Source organism: Hippocampus zosterae, chromosome 7 (assembly GCF_025434085.1).
Source record: "Hippocampus zosterae strain Florida chromosome 7, ASM2543408v3, whole genome shotgun sequence".
NCBI lineage: Eukaryota > Metazoa > Chordata > Actinopteri > Syngnathiformes > Syngnathidae > Hippocampus > Hippocampus zosterae.
The window spans coordinates 16,760,896-16,779,488 of NC_067457.1; the positions used below are offsets into that span (position 1 = coordinate 16,760,896).

The 18,593-nt window shown below is 45.8% G+C and overlaps 1 protein-coding gene across 2 annotated transcripts in view; it reads right to left on the reverse strand.

Annotated features, from left to right (window-relative positions):
* grin2da (glutamate receptor, ionotropic, N-methyl D-aspartate 2D, a) overlaps positions 1 to 18,593 on the reverse strand; it is a 60,538-nt gene that overhangs the window by 36,566 nt on the left and 5,379 nt on the right. For both annotated transcript variants that reach the window (XM_052070962.1, XM_052070961.1), the window contains exons 2-4: positions 5,868 to 6,420; positions 3,041 to 3,178; positions 1,437 to 1,703 (exon numbers count right to left, since the gene is read on the reverse strand). In XM_052070962.1, coding sequence (XP_051926922.1) covers positions 1,437 to 1,703; positions 3,041 to 3,178; positions 5,868 to 6,320 — 858 coding nt within the window. In that variant the 5' untranslated portion in view covers positions 6,321 to 6,420. The remainder of the gene's footprint in view (positions 1 to 1,436; positions 1,704 to 3,040; positions 3,179 to 5,867; positions 6,421 to 18,593) is intronic.

Genomic DNA, 18,593 nt, shown 5'->3' on the forward strand with positions numbered 1-18,593 from the left:
TTGGTATTTTTCATCCGCCGCGCTGCAAGCGTTGCCGCCGCCGAAATGCCGTTGTGACAGTGCGGTCTCGCCTGGTTGGCTCGCCAAGGCCGTGACGCAAAAAAAAAACTGTCAATGAACGCAGCCTTGAGAGGGCATTTTGTCAGCTTGGATGCCTCTTGAATATTTGATGAATAACGGACGCGCAGATAAACACAGCGTTGTGTTGACACACGAGACCGCCGTACTGCGTTCACCTTCCAGAAAGGGAATTTTCACAGTTGTGTTTCCAAGCACACGATGCATGTTTGAAGACTGAATGGAGGGAATAAATATCAGATTTCCTTGATGTACGTGAGCAAAGGCCACAGCGCGCATCCAACAGAAATAAAAATGCCTCCAAACAACATCTCATTCGAAATCGTGAGAACCCATGTTGGGGAAAAACGAGTTTGTTGGGCTCGGTGAATTTCTTTGCGCGGCGGCCGCAGTGGCTCACCTCGGCAGGAAGCCAATTAAAGAACTTATTAGCAAGAGAATGATGAGGCATTAATAAAATAAAGATTCATTGCTCACCCCCGGCCAGCGCAGCAATTCCAAATTAAATTGATTTTTTTTTTTTTATTAATAGTGAACACAAGAACTGCTACCTCAGCCAAACACTTCCCATATTCATGATACCGCCTGGACAGTATCGCATGTACAACACACTGAGCGCCCACGTTAATGACTTAAAAATCTGCAAGTACAAAACATGAGGCGTGTCCGCCGAATGCACTGAGATGAACTGTCAATCAAATCCCACTTCTTAAAATATATAAATAAATAAATAGAAATTGGACGCGACATGGTCTCGCATCTTTGTGATGCCTCCAAATGACATGTTTGAAGTGCAAAAATAGATCTGCTTCAAGCTGGGATGAACAACAAGGAACTCTGCAGCAGCCACAACAGTGCAGTCTCGGTCCAAACAGTGGCTGTCACGTTGGGCTTTTTTTTTAGCTTGTTTGTTTTAATCTGCCATTCTTTTCCCATCCTTGCGTTTCCACCTTTCCACTGACACGCACATTTGCCACATGACCAAAATTCCTCCATTGTCACTATCATAATTCCAAAATAAAGGACTGGACCTCTTCCTTCCATGAGACCAATTTAAACCATTTCCAATTCAAGATATTCAGTTCTTTCCAGTCATCTTGGGAAAATGTTTACTACCAAAAAAAAAAAATCCAAATTGTAAATAGAAAATTCCCAACAAATTTTGTCATATTTTATCTCCTACATCCGCATTTCATGGCCCATTGAAACAAATGTTGAGCTCATTTCGGGCATCTCAACTATTTTTCAAATTTTTAAGTCTCTACATTTACATCTTTTTCAAATGTATAGTAACTGCATTCCAACAGAAATTGAATCTTGAAGTGTTCTGACAATTGCCGTGATCACTGCCTACTCACTTGCGCCTCGTTGTCCTTGAGCACGCGTTTGGTGCGGGCGCCGCCGGGGTCGTCTGTGACATTGAGGACCACCACACTTTTCCTCTCCCAGCCGATGAAGGAGCCGTCCGTCATGCCCTCCACCATGTCCAGAAAGTCCTCATAGCCGTGGTGACGCGTGGTGACCACAGAGAAGGACGTCCAATCGTACTCCTCCAGGACCTCGAAGATCACCTCTAGCTGCAGCGCCGTCGAGCATGTGAACTGCAGGTAGATGGAGCCGCTCTCCTGCCGGCCACACGTTTGACAACCGATGAGCCACTTGTCTACTTCCGAGTAGTTATCCAAACTCATCCCGTATCAGTTGAAAATGTCTTAAATCTTTCAAATGTATGGCTGCGCACCTTTCCAGTGTAGTACCAATGTCTGCCACAATGTGTCAAAGCAGCACTGAGCAAGAAGAGGCATTCTGTTTGTATTGATGCTCCGTGTGTGTTCAAGTCCTCTAAAATTGACGCTAATGTCCGTCAAGGGCGTTTCACATGAATCTATCTGACTTTCGTTGGATGAAATTTGACTTTTTTGTTCTTTAAATGGAGAATGATTCAAACTCTCTTTACAGTGTGCTTGGTGCTGTGCACCTGTTTCTTTAAGGTGGGCAACTTACCCTTGTCATCGATACTCATTTCCGTTGGCCCGTCTCTAGCATTAGGCATAAAAATGTGGCAGGCGTGAAACGGGGAGGGCACGTAACATCAGAGACAGGACACAACCAGAACACTTACTTTTCAGACTTTTCCTCCCATCTGGCAGACGACGTACAAGTGTCAAGATTTAAAAAAAATAAATGAAGATTCTACACTCCCACCCACCATCAGATTCTTGACCAAATGACATCAACATCTGTCAACTGCACCCACCGTGCTTCTCTGCAGCACGTTGACAACAGTGAATGTAAAGTGCAAAACAAATGAGATGTATTTTCAGTATTTCAACCTTGAGGTGACAAAGCTACGCAGCTCCGGTAGAGTGAGGGAAGGGGTGGAGTTTTATGACCGTTGAAGCACATTGATAGATTTGTTCTCAAGCTCATTTTTCACCCATTTCAATTGGTCGGTCATGCGTGGAAAATAACAGACGATGTGGGCTACGACAGACGGATAGTACTAATTTCTGAAGAAAAAATAAATAAATAAAAGAAAATATTCATCTGGTCACATTAGATGTCCAAACGGAAACCTGGGTGGTTGCCAGCAATTCAACTGGTTGCAAAAATATGCACATCCTCTTGAAGAAACAACCCCCTCCCCCGAGAAATTAAACAGGTGTGTAGACTCTTCATGTCCACCGTCAGTGGCATGTGTGGCAGCAAGCAGCTTGCAAACGTGGGCGGGCGCACACTGTGTCCCACATACTTCTGCGTTACTGCAACACGTACTCCGCTGCTAAGACTCGTCTCTCATTTTCTTGTCTTGTGTTCCTTTCACGATGACCTTGCATTGTGCTTTTCTTGAACGGACCTCCTGACTTCGTTTCCTCCTCTAATGTATAATTAAACCCATTGACTGACATGGGAATGTGTGGCCGTGGGGCCGACAGGAAATAAAGGGAGGCGAACATTGTACCTGCGGCTCGCGTCCTAGGCTGGCCCCTCCGCCCACCGCCACGACGGGAACGCCGGTCTGGGCCGAGATGAACTCCAGCATGGGGGCTAAGGGGGCACGGTTAGGAGGCGGAGGCCTCTCCTCCTCAAACACCAAACCCTGGTGAAAAAATCCCGCCCATGTCACAAGGGTAGCAGAAAGATAGTACACCTTTCATATTGTACGACCTGCTCACCCCCCACCCTCCCAAAAAATGTATAAAATTAAAAATCATTACTGTTTAGCCTATTTTATAGGTTGTATATTACAAAATTATGTCTGTTTTGATTTTTGGGGGGAAAAAACACTGAAAGTTACATTTAAAGATATTACATCAAATTGTCCAAAGTATGGCTCGCGGGCCAACTGCGGTCCGCTGGTTTGTTTTTACTGGCCCGCAGCAAATTCTGAAAATATAGTTTAATATGGCCCGCTAATGGCGCTTGAGCTCAACTCTGTTGAACTTCTCAGTTTCAACACTAGATGGAGCCAGTAACAGAACAGGTGCTGCTCCACTAACCAAAATTAAGCTAAGAAAAACATTTACCACGAGTCACCAGAAATGGCGGCACTGAAGAAACAAAAGATAGCAAATGAATGCAGATTTCAAACACGGTGGGAAAATGAATATTTTTTTCTAAGAAATCAAAGGAAAGTGTGTCTGTTTGATTTACAATGAAGACTTTGCAGTGATGAAGGAGTATAATATCCGTCGGCACTATGAGACCAAGCATCTGAGCTACGCATGATACGCAGGTGCCGAACGAGCATGTGTCAATATGTCACCTCTAGTTCGTGGCCCGGGCCTTTGCTCTATTCTTTCTGTATTTGGCCCTCACCAAAAAAAAAAAACTTTGGACACCCCTGTATTACTTAAAAATAATTTGAATACATTTTGAGTGTGATAGGATATCACATGAATGCAGTGCTTCCTTGAGATTCAATCTCTTCCTCCTAAGTAAATAAATAAATGTTTGGTGTGTTTATTGATCAGGAACAAAATTTATAACACTGGACTTCATAAAAACACACACACACAATGTAAAGAATCAAGAGTTTGCGCATGGAGACGAATTCATTGCGGCTCCTCCTGGCACGCACGACTTTGCAGACACAAAGAAGACTTTCACAATTACGTTGAGTGACCCAGTAACAGCATCTCAAGGCGCCACTCAATTTGTGTTCAACTAGTTTAAAGTTGCCTTGCGAAGTATTTAAGGATAAAGCGAAGAAGATAAGTTTGCCGTTTGCGCGAGGGAGCAACGTTACGCATGTACGCGTTGACCCGGGTGCGCGCGCTCCAGCTGTGTAAATTGATGCTAAGCGACGCTGACAGCTCGGCGCTCGTTGGAGAGCACTTGATATGCAAATGAGCGGCAAAGGCGACATGCAAATTAGATGTGATTTAATAAACAGCGTGTGAAAAGCTTTGTGGCGAGGATCACACGTGCGCGTGGAAATGTACGAGGGTGACGGACGTTCCGCCCCGGGCGACGAGAGCCACTTTTGGTCACGGCGGCGCCCGGGTCAGCCTCCCTCGCACCTGCCTGCGCAAATGCCGCAGTGGTGGCAAGTAACAAAGAACAAAGAGTGACATAAAATAGGAATGCCTTGAGATACAAGTGCCCCCAGTTACACATTTTTTTCCAGACACAAGCTTAATCAAGTACAGTGAAACTCCTCAACAACGAAACCTACATGGGCGAAAATACCCCCCAGTGTGAAAAAAATCCTAATGCATTAACACCATTCCCACTTTCCTGCCCCCATACAACAAACAAAAAAACACCTGTTGCTTTATACGAAATATTTTTCTCTGCTTTTGCCTCTTGACGAGATTCACTCCAACAAAATCTAATCCAACAGCGACCTCTCCTGCTTCGTTCGGAAACGGCAACAGCAACCATCACACTGATTTACACATGTGCACTAGTCCAGGAAGTATTTGTTATTGTTAGTTTCAGACACAGTTGCATTGCTCACATTGCTATAAAACGGACCTTTGGATGTCAAGCAGAGCTCTGATGCTGGAAGAGAGGCTAAAAGTGATCAAAATGAAAGACGGGGGAAGCAAAATAAAAAGACATTAACCAAGAAATTGATATAAGTTGAAAAGTGAATGCTGGTCATCAATTTCGCAATTTCTTTCCCTTTTTCTCTTTCTATACTGTCTATATGAAGTGTCAAATAAGTGTATGCTCATACTAATGCACTATTTGAATAAAAATAAAGAGTACACATACGTTTGTATGTGCGTGTACACATTCATTTGTGTGTGTGTGTTTACATCTGAGATCAAATTTGATACAATGAAAAAAACCCTATTGTGAAAAATGTCTTGCTGCAAACAGGATTTCGTTGGAGAGGAGTTTCACTGTAACAAGTATCAAGTATCAAGTACAACTTTACTGTCAAATGTGAAATTTCCTCCTTCTTAAACAGACAACAAGAGGAGCCGCTGCGGGAGCCCACGCCGAATGAGAAATATGTCTCCAAACAAAATATTATGCAGAGGCATATTTATCCTCTGCAAAGAATGATGTCACGACTGCTTAGTGGGACAAAAACCTGGCATTTTAACAGGGGTATTTAGAGTTTTTATATGCAGCGTTTATGGCTTTGGTAAGACCTTTGGCAGACCAGCAAAAGGCTTGCAATGTATGCAAGAGTGGGCGCACCCTTCTCTCTTTTTAAAATGACAAAACCCTGGCACTGGAAAATGAGTGTGAAAAGTTTTTCTGTCCACCGTTTGCACCTTACTCCAACCTGAGGTCACGGGTGCATGTTGGCGTCCACGGCAACTCGGTACCTGCAGCGGCGTGGTGGCGAGCAGCTCGCACAGCTGCAGCAGGAGGCTCCCCGGGCTGCTCTCGTTAACCTTCAGGTAGATGACAGTAGCCGGCCCAGACGGCGTCATCACAATCTCCCCAACCAGCACGGCCACCGACGAAGAAGATGCAAAGGAGGCTGCAAAGGGCGCTGTGGCCACCGCCGCCGCCGCCCCCGTGTCCGTCAGGCCCCTTTGGACGCCGCCCTGGCCGCTCCCGAGACCGGGCCCCGGCTCTACGGCCCCCGCCGCTGCCGCCGCTGTCTGCGGGAGCAGGGAGGATCCAGAGTGCACCACGGCGATGTTGACGCCACCCGAGTCCCTCTCTCTCTCCCGGGGCCGCAGCAGCAGGGGGGGGGAGGGCCGTGCGGGCCCAGTGCAGGCCAGGACAGCCAGCAGCAGCGAAAGGCGAGAGGCCGGCCGCGGCGCCGCCATGGGGGACGGGCGGGGCTGTGGCAGGCGAGGCCAGGCGCCGCTTTTCGTTGGGGGTGTGGGGGGGACTGGGGGGTCTCGTCGCCGCTCACTGACTTCCACCCTGCCGGGACAAACATACCACAGGTCAAACGCGCTCTCAAAGACCAACATGATGACTGCTCCTTGTTTGCACACGTCATCAAAAATCACGGGCGAGCAACCAGTCCACTGATCTTCAATGTGTACCCTGAAGCAGTCAATCGCTTGTCTAGCCGACAGTCTGTCAGTGACAGAGTGGACCGCTTTGGACAACCCAACAACTATTTGAACAAACCTCGACTGCCCGGTTGCAGCCCCCCGGTTGGCCTGGCGTGCAACTGCAAGCACTGACAAACCCTTCGCCAATTGCTCATAATGTGTGTGTGTGTGTGTGTGCACGCGAGTCGTGGATGTAGGGCACTGTGGGATCCATTTGGTCCATGTTTTTGAGCCCCCCGCGTATTCATTAGGTCCAATTATGTTTTCTGTGCCACTTTCTTCTCTCCCTGACAACTCTCCCGTTGTCGCCATCACGCTTCGTGCTGGGAAGTTAACGTGGGATTAGCGTTGCTGCGTGCCGCAAGATTTTATTTCTTTTTTTTCTCCCTGAAAAGAAAATAATTGAAATGGCTTGTTCTGCCCGCAAAAAAAAAAAAAAACATTTTTGCATCGTACGCTGCACTCCGTTGGGTAAAGTACTCCATCCAGTTCCTATATGCAGTGTCAACTCTCCTCCATTTGTGCCATTGTGCTTCAGTGGCATGAGCCCATCGAATGGTCAATAGAGCAAACATATTCCACACCATTACTCGTTGTCGCATAGTATTTTTTTTGACGGTAATGCAGAGTGATCGCAACAGTACTATTGTAGTTTATCGAAACCTGTCATCATGACATGATGAAATAGAATTTCAAGAATTCATTCAGTTCAGCCTTTTTATTTTTCAATTCAGCTCCATCTGCTGTGAGCACATGGCCACCTCGGGGCAGTATTATACAGACTGGTGGCTGTATATAAAAGGTGACATCGCTGCGCAGGTTTTTCTTCTTTTGCAGAGGATAAAGAATGTATGCCTGTAACCAGTGGTTCTTGACCTTCTTAGAGGTACCGAACGCAACTAATTAACCCTCGTAGTGCACCGCTTGCGATAAATGTAAAATTATGTCTTTGAATCAAAGGCAAAGGCATTCACAAAAACACAAGAGAGCTGAAACTTATGGAGGGGTTCTAAAATGGCCTAAATTTCATGACGTCACCGGCTGATAATTCTCAGGCATTGCAGCAATAATAAAAAAACGTGTCGATACCTTAATCTTCACAATTTACATATTTTGCACCATAGAGACCCATTATAATTCATATTTTTGAATGCATCGTAAACCGAATGTGTATACATGCATTTCACGCTATTTTTACGTCAATCGCTTTGTTTTCGCTTGGACAGACGTAAGCATGCCACATTGTTGGGTTGAGGTCATTCCAATTTTGCAACTTTAGGTGGCGTCTGAGGATCGCAAATGAGTTTGCCTTTTTGCAGGAGGCTTCAAACCAATGCATTTTACATTAGGGATGTGAATCTCAGCACTGAGGACGATTCGATACACATCACGATCCACTGCCAGCGATGCGATACTTAAACGACGCATGGAATTTTCTGGCGATACGATGCGATACGTTTCACCGTCGTCACGATGCGATACGATTCGATACACATTAAGTTCAAATCAATGCGATCCGATACGATACAATGCAATTTGTTGCGATATTGTGCAATTAAACATGATGCAAATAAGCAAAGAAAAAAAGCTTTTAAAAAGATGGAATTCAGTATGGTATTACAAAAAGGATACCACTTTATTCCTTATAAAGAGTAGAACTTGTAAAACGAGCTGTCTGAAACCCTTGTTGTCCACCACGCTAAGGCTGGAGGTCTTTGCATATGAAATAAGCAGTGGCCTTAGTTATAGCCATTGCGCGGTCACAGTGAGTTGCAAGGGGACTCCCAAAATAAGAGGCAATTTTTTTCTGATCCTGACCTGGTTTACCAAGAGTTTCTCCGGTGTCCGACGAGGAACTGGGCGGGGAAGCGGGAGGGAAATTTGTCGGTGATCTGGTGCCATCGGTTTAAGTGGGTCTGCATATTTGTGGTGCTGCCGTTGTATGGCTTCTTAGTGCGACATTCCTTGCAAATTACGGAGGTTTTATCAAGCTTTCCGTCTTTCTTTTCGAAGCCGTAGTATTTCCAAACATAAGATTTGAATGTTGCTGCTGCATTAAATATAGTAGTTTCCTTGCTGCTGCGTGCGCTAACTTCCATAATGTTTCGCTCGTTGTGTACTGGACTGTACGTGACGCACGGCTACCGTCCGTATTCAACACAAAACGCAAAGCAATGATGGTGCATTCATTGCGCCTAGGAAAGGGCAGATATGTGACGTTTAACATGAATAAAACGGCGATTGAATCGGATTTTACCGATACCCATCAATGCATCGTGATGAATCGCGATTTCACCGATACCCATCAATGCATCGTGATGAATCGCGATTTCACCCGTCAATCGCGTCGTACCCAGTGAATGAGCCGATGCACTCGGATCGCGCACGTGCGCATCGATGTATCGATTAATATCGATTATTTTCCACACCCTTATTTTACATGAACATGTCCGGTCGGGATTGTTAGTAGGGCTTGGTTGGGACCTCCAGGCACAATTTTTTTTTCCCTTTTGCAAAAAATAAAGAATAAAAAAATCGCAAATAACTAATAAAAACTATATATCTATGGATAGCACAGATGCCTCTGAACATTTTGAGTGTTTGAAAAAAAAAAGAATGTTTTTATAACACAAAATACATCATTACAAAAATTGTAAAATGCGTAACTTAAGGCCTTTTTCATTTGGAGCGCACAAGAGTTAATATGCACATTCGCCAAACCCTTGATTAGTGAAAAATACCTTTGTTTTTTTTTTTTTACAAAGATATTTTTAAAAAATTATTAAAAACAGAAAAAAGCGAATAAAATTTCATGGGATACGTATACTTTTTCTTAAATTGATCGACGTACTATCACGACAGTCACACGTTGACTACAAAGCAAACTAAATTTCCCACAGCACTGATTGGACAAGCAATGTCATGTGATCATCTGAAGCCGATGATGGCGTGTCATAACTAATTGACATGTTGAGTTGGGTGTGTCTTACCCTCCATGGCAGAGGCTCTGTCGAACCCCTGAGACTGATTAACCGAACCGCCGGGGTTCGATCAAACTCAGGTTAAGAACCACTGCTTGTAACTATCACGACATGGTCTATCAACATTCGCCTGTGTGTGCAAGTCTGTTGCTTAAAGGGTTACACTGCGACATGGATGCTAGCCTGTCACTGGTGAAGTGTGTTAGCATGAAGCTAAACAGATTTGAATAAAGCAAAGGTATATGGTAGGTTTAAATACAGGTGTAATTTGCTTAGTTTTATTTCGTTTTAGAGTAAACCTCAACTGGGAGAGCCACTGTTGAGTCTTTCTTGAAAAAGTGGACTTGAACTGAGTTCACTGGCGCCATCGGTACAGCGCTCATATTTTGGCTTGCAAGTTGGAGCACAGAAAATCAAAGCAAACGACGCCTTGGAATTTTGCAAATTTTGCGTCCCTCATCTCAAGGCACCAATTTGAGTCCACACTCGCCTTCGATCATTTAGCAGCCGCATTCAAGGACAAAAACATCAATTGCTATGATTTCAGATTCCATACGATCAACGTTGTATAAAGTCAGACGGAATGAGAAGCAGGCATGACAACCATGAGGTTGAATCTTGAATGCGTGTCACATATACAGAATTGCATTCACGAAGTACGTTGGCATACATACGTAAAAGGCGGCACAGCTCGTAATGGCGCGTCAAAATGGGTAAACGTGCGCATTTACAAAAGACATCAAATGTTCATTCCAGGACCACGAGCAGCTGTAATGCAGCAGTCACATCGCAGCATTGTGGGTAATGATTTTTCCTGGCCGCCGCGCAGTCCTTTGCAAAGCGTTCATTAGTGGCCCGCCGGTAAATCTCTGACGCCAAAGACACTGAACTGTACGAGAGGAAAAACATTTAAGCACTCTCTGGCTCGCCTTTAAATGTCATTAAATGGCGAAACGGCATATCCTCCATCTTCGGTGCGTAGCTCCGCCTCCTCTTCCTCCTTCCTCTTCAACTGTGGCCCATCACGATTCGTTATGGGCCGAGTTGATTCACGGCTCGGTCCCGCATCGGCGGACCCGATGGAGGTGAGCCCATAAATCTGCGACGCCCCGTCACATGCGTGAATACGCGCGCACACCGTGGGGGGTGAGGGTGGTGGGGGGAAATGCATGCCTGCATCAGCAAATTAAAAAAGGTACGATAGGCGAAGACGCACAGGCACTGGCAAAGTGCCTTCCGCCCACACGCCATGCGTGGAAAGCAGCTGCGAGCGTCTCGTCGTCATTACAAGCCTGCTGAGAGCCCGCAACTGCCGCAAAACGGCCGCCTGCCTGCGCGGGCATGCGCGCAAAGAAAAGACCGAACAATTCATCAAGATCCCTACAATCTCTATTTTTACGGCTTCATTTTAGCAGACGTGAAATACTCTTGCGAGTGAGAGATCACTGTGGAAGAAAAGCCAGGATATAATTCAGTCACGCTTGGCCATCAATGGCAAAAATATGGATCGACTCAGCGGCAGCCTCGCAAGCATCATTTCAGGAAGCAGCGGCGAGATGAACAGCTTGACCTTATTTCATATTTACGGCCTCGACGTTGTTGAACAACATCAAATTGACCGTTCCTATTCGGCATATTTACTCTCTCACTTTGGACGAGTCGACGGCAACACTTCCAAGGATTCGAAACGTCACTTTTGAAGATTCGGCAGTCGATTCTTCACCGTGTGGGATCAAGTTTGGGGATTTTTGCGCAATCGTTTCCATGATGCTCCACTCATGGCTCAATCTGAAAATGATCCCGTTTGAACGTCACAAATCTCCTCTCGGAATATGTGAGGTTAGCACAGAGGATGGGCAAACTGCGGCCCGCGGGCCAAATCCGGCCCGCTGGTCTTTTTAATCCGGCCCGCCGAAGGTTAGTACACAATTAACGTTTGATATCAATTACTGCATTCCTTTCATTTGGAATTGTAATGACAGGCATTTCAATGCCAAGTGGCACAGTTACTTGAAGTTGCAGAGCATAGGGAGCAAGGGGGAGATGATACGGAAGCCCGCAGTAGCGCCAAGTCAAGCAAATCCCGTTCGATACGACGGAATAATGTACTCTTAAAGTCTGAAAAGCATGCCAAAAAATACAAAATACTGCTTTTTAAATAAAGAAATCCAATTAGGTGGCCCGGTAGTCCAGTGGTTAGCACGTCGGCTTCACAGTGCAGAGGTACCGGGTTCGATTCCAACTCCGGCCTCCCTGTGTGGAGTTTGCATGTTCTCCCCGGGCCTGCGTGGGTTTTCTCCGGGTGCTCCGGTTTCCTCCCACATTCCAAAAACATGCGTGGCAGGCTGATTGGACGCTCTAAATTGTCCCTAGGTGTGAGTGTGAGTGCGAATGGTTGTTCGTCTCTGTGTGCCCTGCGATTGGCTGGCAACCGATTCAGGGTGTCCCCCGCCTACTGCCCGGAGACGGCTGGGATAGGCTCCAGCACCCCCGCGACCCTAGTGAGGATCAAGCGGTTAGGAAGATGAATGAATGAATGAAATCCAATTAATATTATGTCGAATTTAGTTCACCCTTTTGATCCGGCCCTACAAAATATTTTCTGAATCTCATGTGGCCCTATGCAAAAAATAATTGCCCACCACTGGGTTAGAATGTCATTTTTCTTTCCTGGCTTGCCAACAACACGCTTCCGCCAGAGGAACTTGACGAAACAACAAAGCGCACACGAACATGCAGAGAGAGCCGATTGCCTCCACCTATTCTCCCCTCAGCCAAAGAAAACGCATATGTTATGACCAAAGCACAACTGGAGTTGCAGGTTTTTTTTGTAATCTATGAAAAACTTCTTGAACGCAAGATTGGGCTCCGGAACGCCCGCCACCCTCGTGCGGATGAAGCGGCTCGGGTAAAGGATGGATGGGGGGATAAATTGCAAAGCCACGGAAACGAGTTTCGTGTGGGCGGGGTCGATATCGCAATGTCAACAACTGTAATAATCTGCCACGACGTCACAAAGCAAAAAAAAAAAAAAAACAACAACAACAAATCAAAACATTTTTCTTGTCAAATATGCGCCATTGGCACAGGCTAGGGCGGGCAACTCTGCTGGAGAAAAATCCATATGAGAATGTGCCGGGCCCGTAGGGGGGAAATTAAACCCAGATGGAGAGAATTAAAAAAAAAATGGTGAGAAGAAAGCGAGCGTAAATCTCTTTGACTTTTATCATCTTCAATCACTTGAGCTTCTTAATTATTCAAAATGCTCACTTGCCACGGCGGGCCCTTGGCCGGGACCACGAGGCAGCCCAAAGTTTTATTGGCCGGGCACCGCTGCGGAGGATCAACTTGTTCTTATTTGCACGTCTGCGTGGATTGATCAAAGCGATTGGCAACAAGTAGTCTGGTCGAAGGCGGCGCTTCATTAGCACACGGAATCTTCCCATGGCGTCGCAACCGATCCAAATCGCCAGCGCAACCCCGAAAATGCCTCGGTTGGAATCCGATGACGTCAACACTCGAGCGATATCTGGTCGACCGGTGTGCGTCGCTCAAAGAACACGCCTGCGCACACATGCCCATGCCAGACACTTGATTAGGTACAGCACGGCCGGACTGTCTTTGGTGACGATTGACAGTCTACAGAACGCAACCTTCGTCTTCTTCCTTTTATCAAGGAATTCTATTTTCACACTCTGGTAACTCTTATACCATCTTAGTGTCCTCTTTTAGGGTCTTACTGTTCCTTCTCCCACTTTGATATTCCAATTTTCGGTCTACTTCTCTTTTGTGATCTTACGATTCTCTCACTCACTCACTCACTCACTCACTCACCTGGTTAAAAACTCATGCCGGTCCTCACAATGTCGTGAGTACAAGAACACACACACACACACACACACACACACGCGCGGGTGCCCACCAGTGCACTCGCACACATATGCACACACACCACAATAACCAACAGTCAGAACGGGCTGAAAATGAACGAAAGCTAAAGATACAAACAAACAAAGCTCCCCCCCCACCCCACCCATTTCCTCCTCCCACCCCTTGCGGTCGACTTGGGACCATTTCGCTGGCTCCCGGTCGATTCTGATAAACGTATTAGGCACCCCTGCCTTAAAATCAGAGGTAATTCGCTGACTAGCTTTAGCGCTTAGCACCGTTGTTGAGCGGTGATGCAGTCATCTGATTGGTTGCCCTCTATGTCAATCAGGTAACGGGATTGATGATAGGCTGACGTAGAATGGCATCGCCACCGCCAAGGCGTTTTCGACGCTTGTCGTGTGAAAGCTCAGGAGCCGCATTGAACCAGCCGCGGGTTGGCTACACCGCTATACTGCTCGATAGTGATCGACGTAATGAGCACCGCAGATGTAGCTGGTCCACAGAAGAAGGGTAAGATTTTCCGAACGTGTGCGCCGCCTAAAAAAAAAAATCAAACCCAAGTGTGCATCGAGCGCAGGTGGTCAACCGTGACCCGTGGCAACGCTGGCGGCAACAAAGCGTCAATGTTGCGCTCTTGGGTCACATGAACGCGGCAGGAATAGGGCGGGTAGGGGTGGGGGGGACTTAAAAGGTTGACGGTCTCGTTGATCATTAAAAGTTGCTCAATCCGGGTGCCGTTTGATTGTTGGCCACTAATGAGATCCTCTCAGAGGCTTTCACTTGCTTTGAGGCATGCTGACAGCAAGCGGGAGAGGGAAAGACTCGAACACAGTGACACGCCGTCACACGTGGGATCAGCGGCGGCACGAGGCCGTGCGTGCGGCATCGTCTTCCAACTCCCAAATTTTCTTTTTTTCAAAATCTGGTTTGCACACCGCATCTCAACGAAACGAGCTTCACTCTATCCTTGTTCGACTTGCATTTGATTTAGTGTCGTCCGCCCGTCCATTCGCTGCAACTTTTTTTTTTTTGCATAGGTTCTTGAGCCTTTTCTGCAATTCTGTTCGCGCCAGACATGGTGACTAAATTTCATCTTGCCGAGTGAAGCTGTCTGGTGGCTGATTTTCCTTTTTTTTTTTTTTTTTTTTTTTTTAATGTTAAAAGGATCCCTTGAAGGGATCAATGATCAATGTGACCCTGAAATGGCCGCTTACAACCAAAATGCCCAACTTGTTTCTTTTTTGGGAGGAATTTAAATTTTACATATTTTATTGTCACCAAAAGGGAAATTTGTCATGGACACTCAACTGATTCTGCAGTTTACAGTTGGCATCCACTCACAATGAAGATGTCGACCAACCGTCAGGTCGCTGAAATGAAATTGGCTTCGGGGGCTGAATTTTCAAAATCAGAGGATCGCCGGCAATGAGCAAAGAGAGCCTAAAATGGCCCCTCCACAACAACATGGCCTCTGTTTTATTCATCCTCTTCCGAAAGATTCTTTTGCCATATCTCGGTCCTCTTGAAATGTTTCATCATTCCTTCCTGTCGCTCCGATTATTTGCCCCTTGTTCCTCTTTGATCGTCTTACGCTAAACCACGGGTGTCAAAGTCAAGGCCCGGGGGCCAGATCTGGCCCGCGACATCATTTTATGTGCCCCGCAAAAGCAAATCAAGTTCCATGATGGTTGCTAAAGTCTGAACCAAAATTTCCATTTGTGATACGTAATCGACAATTAGTCATTTTTCTTGACTTCTGATTTGAAAACTCTACATCAATTTGTTGTGCGCCGTGTATGTAATGCGTGGAGGTGATTTTTATGGTTTACCAAAATTCAGAACGGCCCTCCAAGGGAAACCGTAACTAAAATGTGGCCCGCGACAAAAATGAGTTTGACGTCCCTGCGCTAAACCTTCCGGTCCTTTCATCACATTCACCGAGTAATCAATTGGATCTTTTTAGATTTAGTTTCCACTGTAATCTTCTTGATTGTGTCTATTTGTTGTCCCACTGGTTCCCATTTATCATGTCATGGACCCCTTTCCCATTGCTTAGCCTTCTCCCGGCTCCAGTTGATGTCTTGTTGTTTGAATGGAACCAGCCGTGAGTTCCTGTTCTGTTGAAAGGATTCAGCAACAGCAGACGTTTGCCTGGAGCGACAGCCCAGATGGAGAATCAATAGTGTTCTTGCGCATTGTTGACGAAGGGTGGGGTGGGGGGTGGGGGGGGAAATCACAAGTTCTGCTACGCTGGAGAATAAACATCAGCCGACGAGGCATTTTTCTCTCTTTGAAGGTCTTGATGTTCCGATTTCTTTCTTGTCTTCTAATTCTCTGTGCTCTTTAATTGTCCCACTCTTTCTGTTGCATCCACAGACTATTTTAATTTGCCCGTCTTCTTTCTCTTTTCTCTCTCATCATGGCCGTGCGGACGGATGGCTGAAGATTCCAATTGTGGAAAAGCATTTTCTCCTCCAGACAAATATCAGCAACAAAAATGGATTCAACTCTGGCAAGGCTACACCACTCCTTTCTGGAGCTTCTTCGTCACCTTTTAAGTGCTTACTATTTCTCTGCTAAAGTCATATTTGTGCTGCTTGATTCCTCTATCAAATGGCTCCTCTTTTGCCACCTAATCAGAATCAGAATCATCTTTATTGGCCAAGTATGTAGAACACACAAGGAATTTGTCTCCGGTATAACACGCTGCTTTAGTATCGTAAACAAGGACATGACAAATAAGTATGGAAGGACATTTCGTAATGTTGTCCCACCCGGTGACAACTGTGAGACAATGTGCAAAGCAGCAAGCAGAACTAAAGTGATCAGTGGTAGAATACAATACCATGACAGTTTATACAGTTGGTGCAGAAAATCATTTATTGCCAGGATAGTCATCCTTGCTCAATGGATTTTTTGTTTTTACCGAATTAGCATTCCACTTTTAGCATTTTATTACCCACCTTTGAATAGTGAGTCAAGGTAACACCGGTCAGGGATAACCGCTGCGGGTATCGGGGTTGCACCCGCAGCTAGGGTTTTTTTTTAAGCCAGCATACATGGCAACGCTTCTTTGGCAGCCAAGGTGAGGGGGGTGGGGGTGGGGGGGGTTGACTGCTCGGCGTCGCTCTCGGTGCCGCTGTCAGCTCGCCCGCCGGGCTGCCACTCACCGCAGGAAGCAGCTGGCAAGTTGAACACTTGAAAAGGGAAGCCGTTATGAGGCAGGCAGAGAAGGTGAAGGGAGGGGTTGGGGGAGGACGCCATTGCCGCCTTCGGACAAAAAAAAAAAAAAAAAAAACATTTAGACGGCGACGTTAACGGCGGCAAATGGAGGCCGGCCGCACGCCATCTGTTCGCCGCGCTCACACGGACGTCTTCTGCCAATGAGCGTCTTGGTGCATTTCTGCCAGCTTACGCATCACAAAGAAACAAATGGCGACAGTTTTCAACCAAACTTGCGCTTCCGACAACATCACTGACGATAACGCCACGAGCAAAATTCCATTTACCAGAGTAAAAAAAAAAGAAAAGCTAAATTACCAATGACAACATTGAAAAGTGCTCGCGATGTGAGCGATAACACTATCAACAGCAGTACCAATACCACCAAGGACGACAACACAGATCATAAGAAACAGTGAAGTATTTTTTTTAAAAAAAGACAAAAACTGCAATAACTATACTGAAAATTGTGATAACGGGAACGATACCAGCAGGAATAATAACTAAAAAAAAAAAAGCGATGCAGATGAAAATGAGAACAGCAATAACAACAAAAAGAAACGCTATCAAGATAACGACAATTCCGAGAGCCCGACCAGCAATCACAGCGATACCAGTAAGAATGAAAATATGTGTGTGGGGGTGAGGGGGGTGGGGAATAATGAGAACACCCATTGCAAGAAGCTCATATGGTGCAAACATGATATCTGGAAGCCAAGGGGCGGCCATACGAGCAACGCCGCTGACTAAAGCCACAACACAGAGAGCAAACAAAGTGGGAAGCGCGTGTGACGAGCCTTTCAAGTGGTGTCAGAAAACAATCCCAGCCTGATGTCACTGCCAGCAAGCCCTCGGTCCCCTCAGGGACGCGTCAAAATGGCAGCCGCGAGGCGCTTTGACAACCCTGCCCGCAGGATCTTCGGGCGGGAAAAAACAAGCCGCAAACAAAAGCGGCCTTGTAATTAGTCAGTCGGCTGTGGAAACAAGCAAAGTGGTTGCGTTCAATCGGGTTGAATTCCCTATCGGGCAACACGACCGAGTCGCGGCCATGTTGAACTCATTGACGGAAATGCTTAAAAAAAAATTTGAGTGTCGAAAGGTTTTCTCGGGATTCTGTTATAGAGGACAAGTTCTGCTCTAAAAAGGGCCGCCGTCAACGACGACAATTATGACAACTATTAATACGGATACCAATAAGTAGAATAGGAAAAACAATCGCAGCAATACCAAAGATAAATAACACCGCAATGACAACAATAATATCAATTCTACCAATAATGGACGACATGACCACCACACCGACAAGAGTGACAGCAGTTGCCATGACAAAAATTTTACATATAAATATATTTACATACACCGTATTCTCCGGATTATAAGTCGCAGTATTTTTTCATCGTTTGGCCGCAGGTGCGACTTATACTCTGGAGCGACTTATGTGTGAAATTATTAACGCGATTATGTCATTTCACATGTTATTTTCACAACAGACCACAAGAGGGTGCTCTCGGCCTGTGTTGATAAATCGACTATGAGTCTGACTTAAGCGACGTAGAAGAGGAAGCGGCGCATCGTCTACCTCCCGAGTTGGGGGAGTTGTTTAAAGGTGACACAGAGGACGAAGATTTCATTGGATTTAGAGATTTGGAGTGAAACTGATAGTTTGGTAAACTCGTTCGCATGTTCTCTATGCTAGAGTTATCAGAATAACTCTTAATATGTTACCTCGTTACTGACGTTACCAGGCATGTGAGTCATGTCGCGTTAGTATACCGTACACTTATTCAGCCTGTTGTTCTCAATTTTATTTTTATTTTAAATTGCCTTTCAAGATGACATGTATGTTTTTGGTTTTGGATTTTATCCAATAAATTTCGTCCAAAAACCCGACTTATACTCCAGTGCGACTTATAGATGTTTTTTCCTTCTTAATTATGCATTT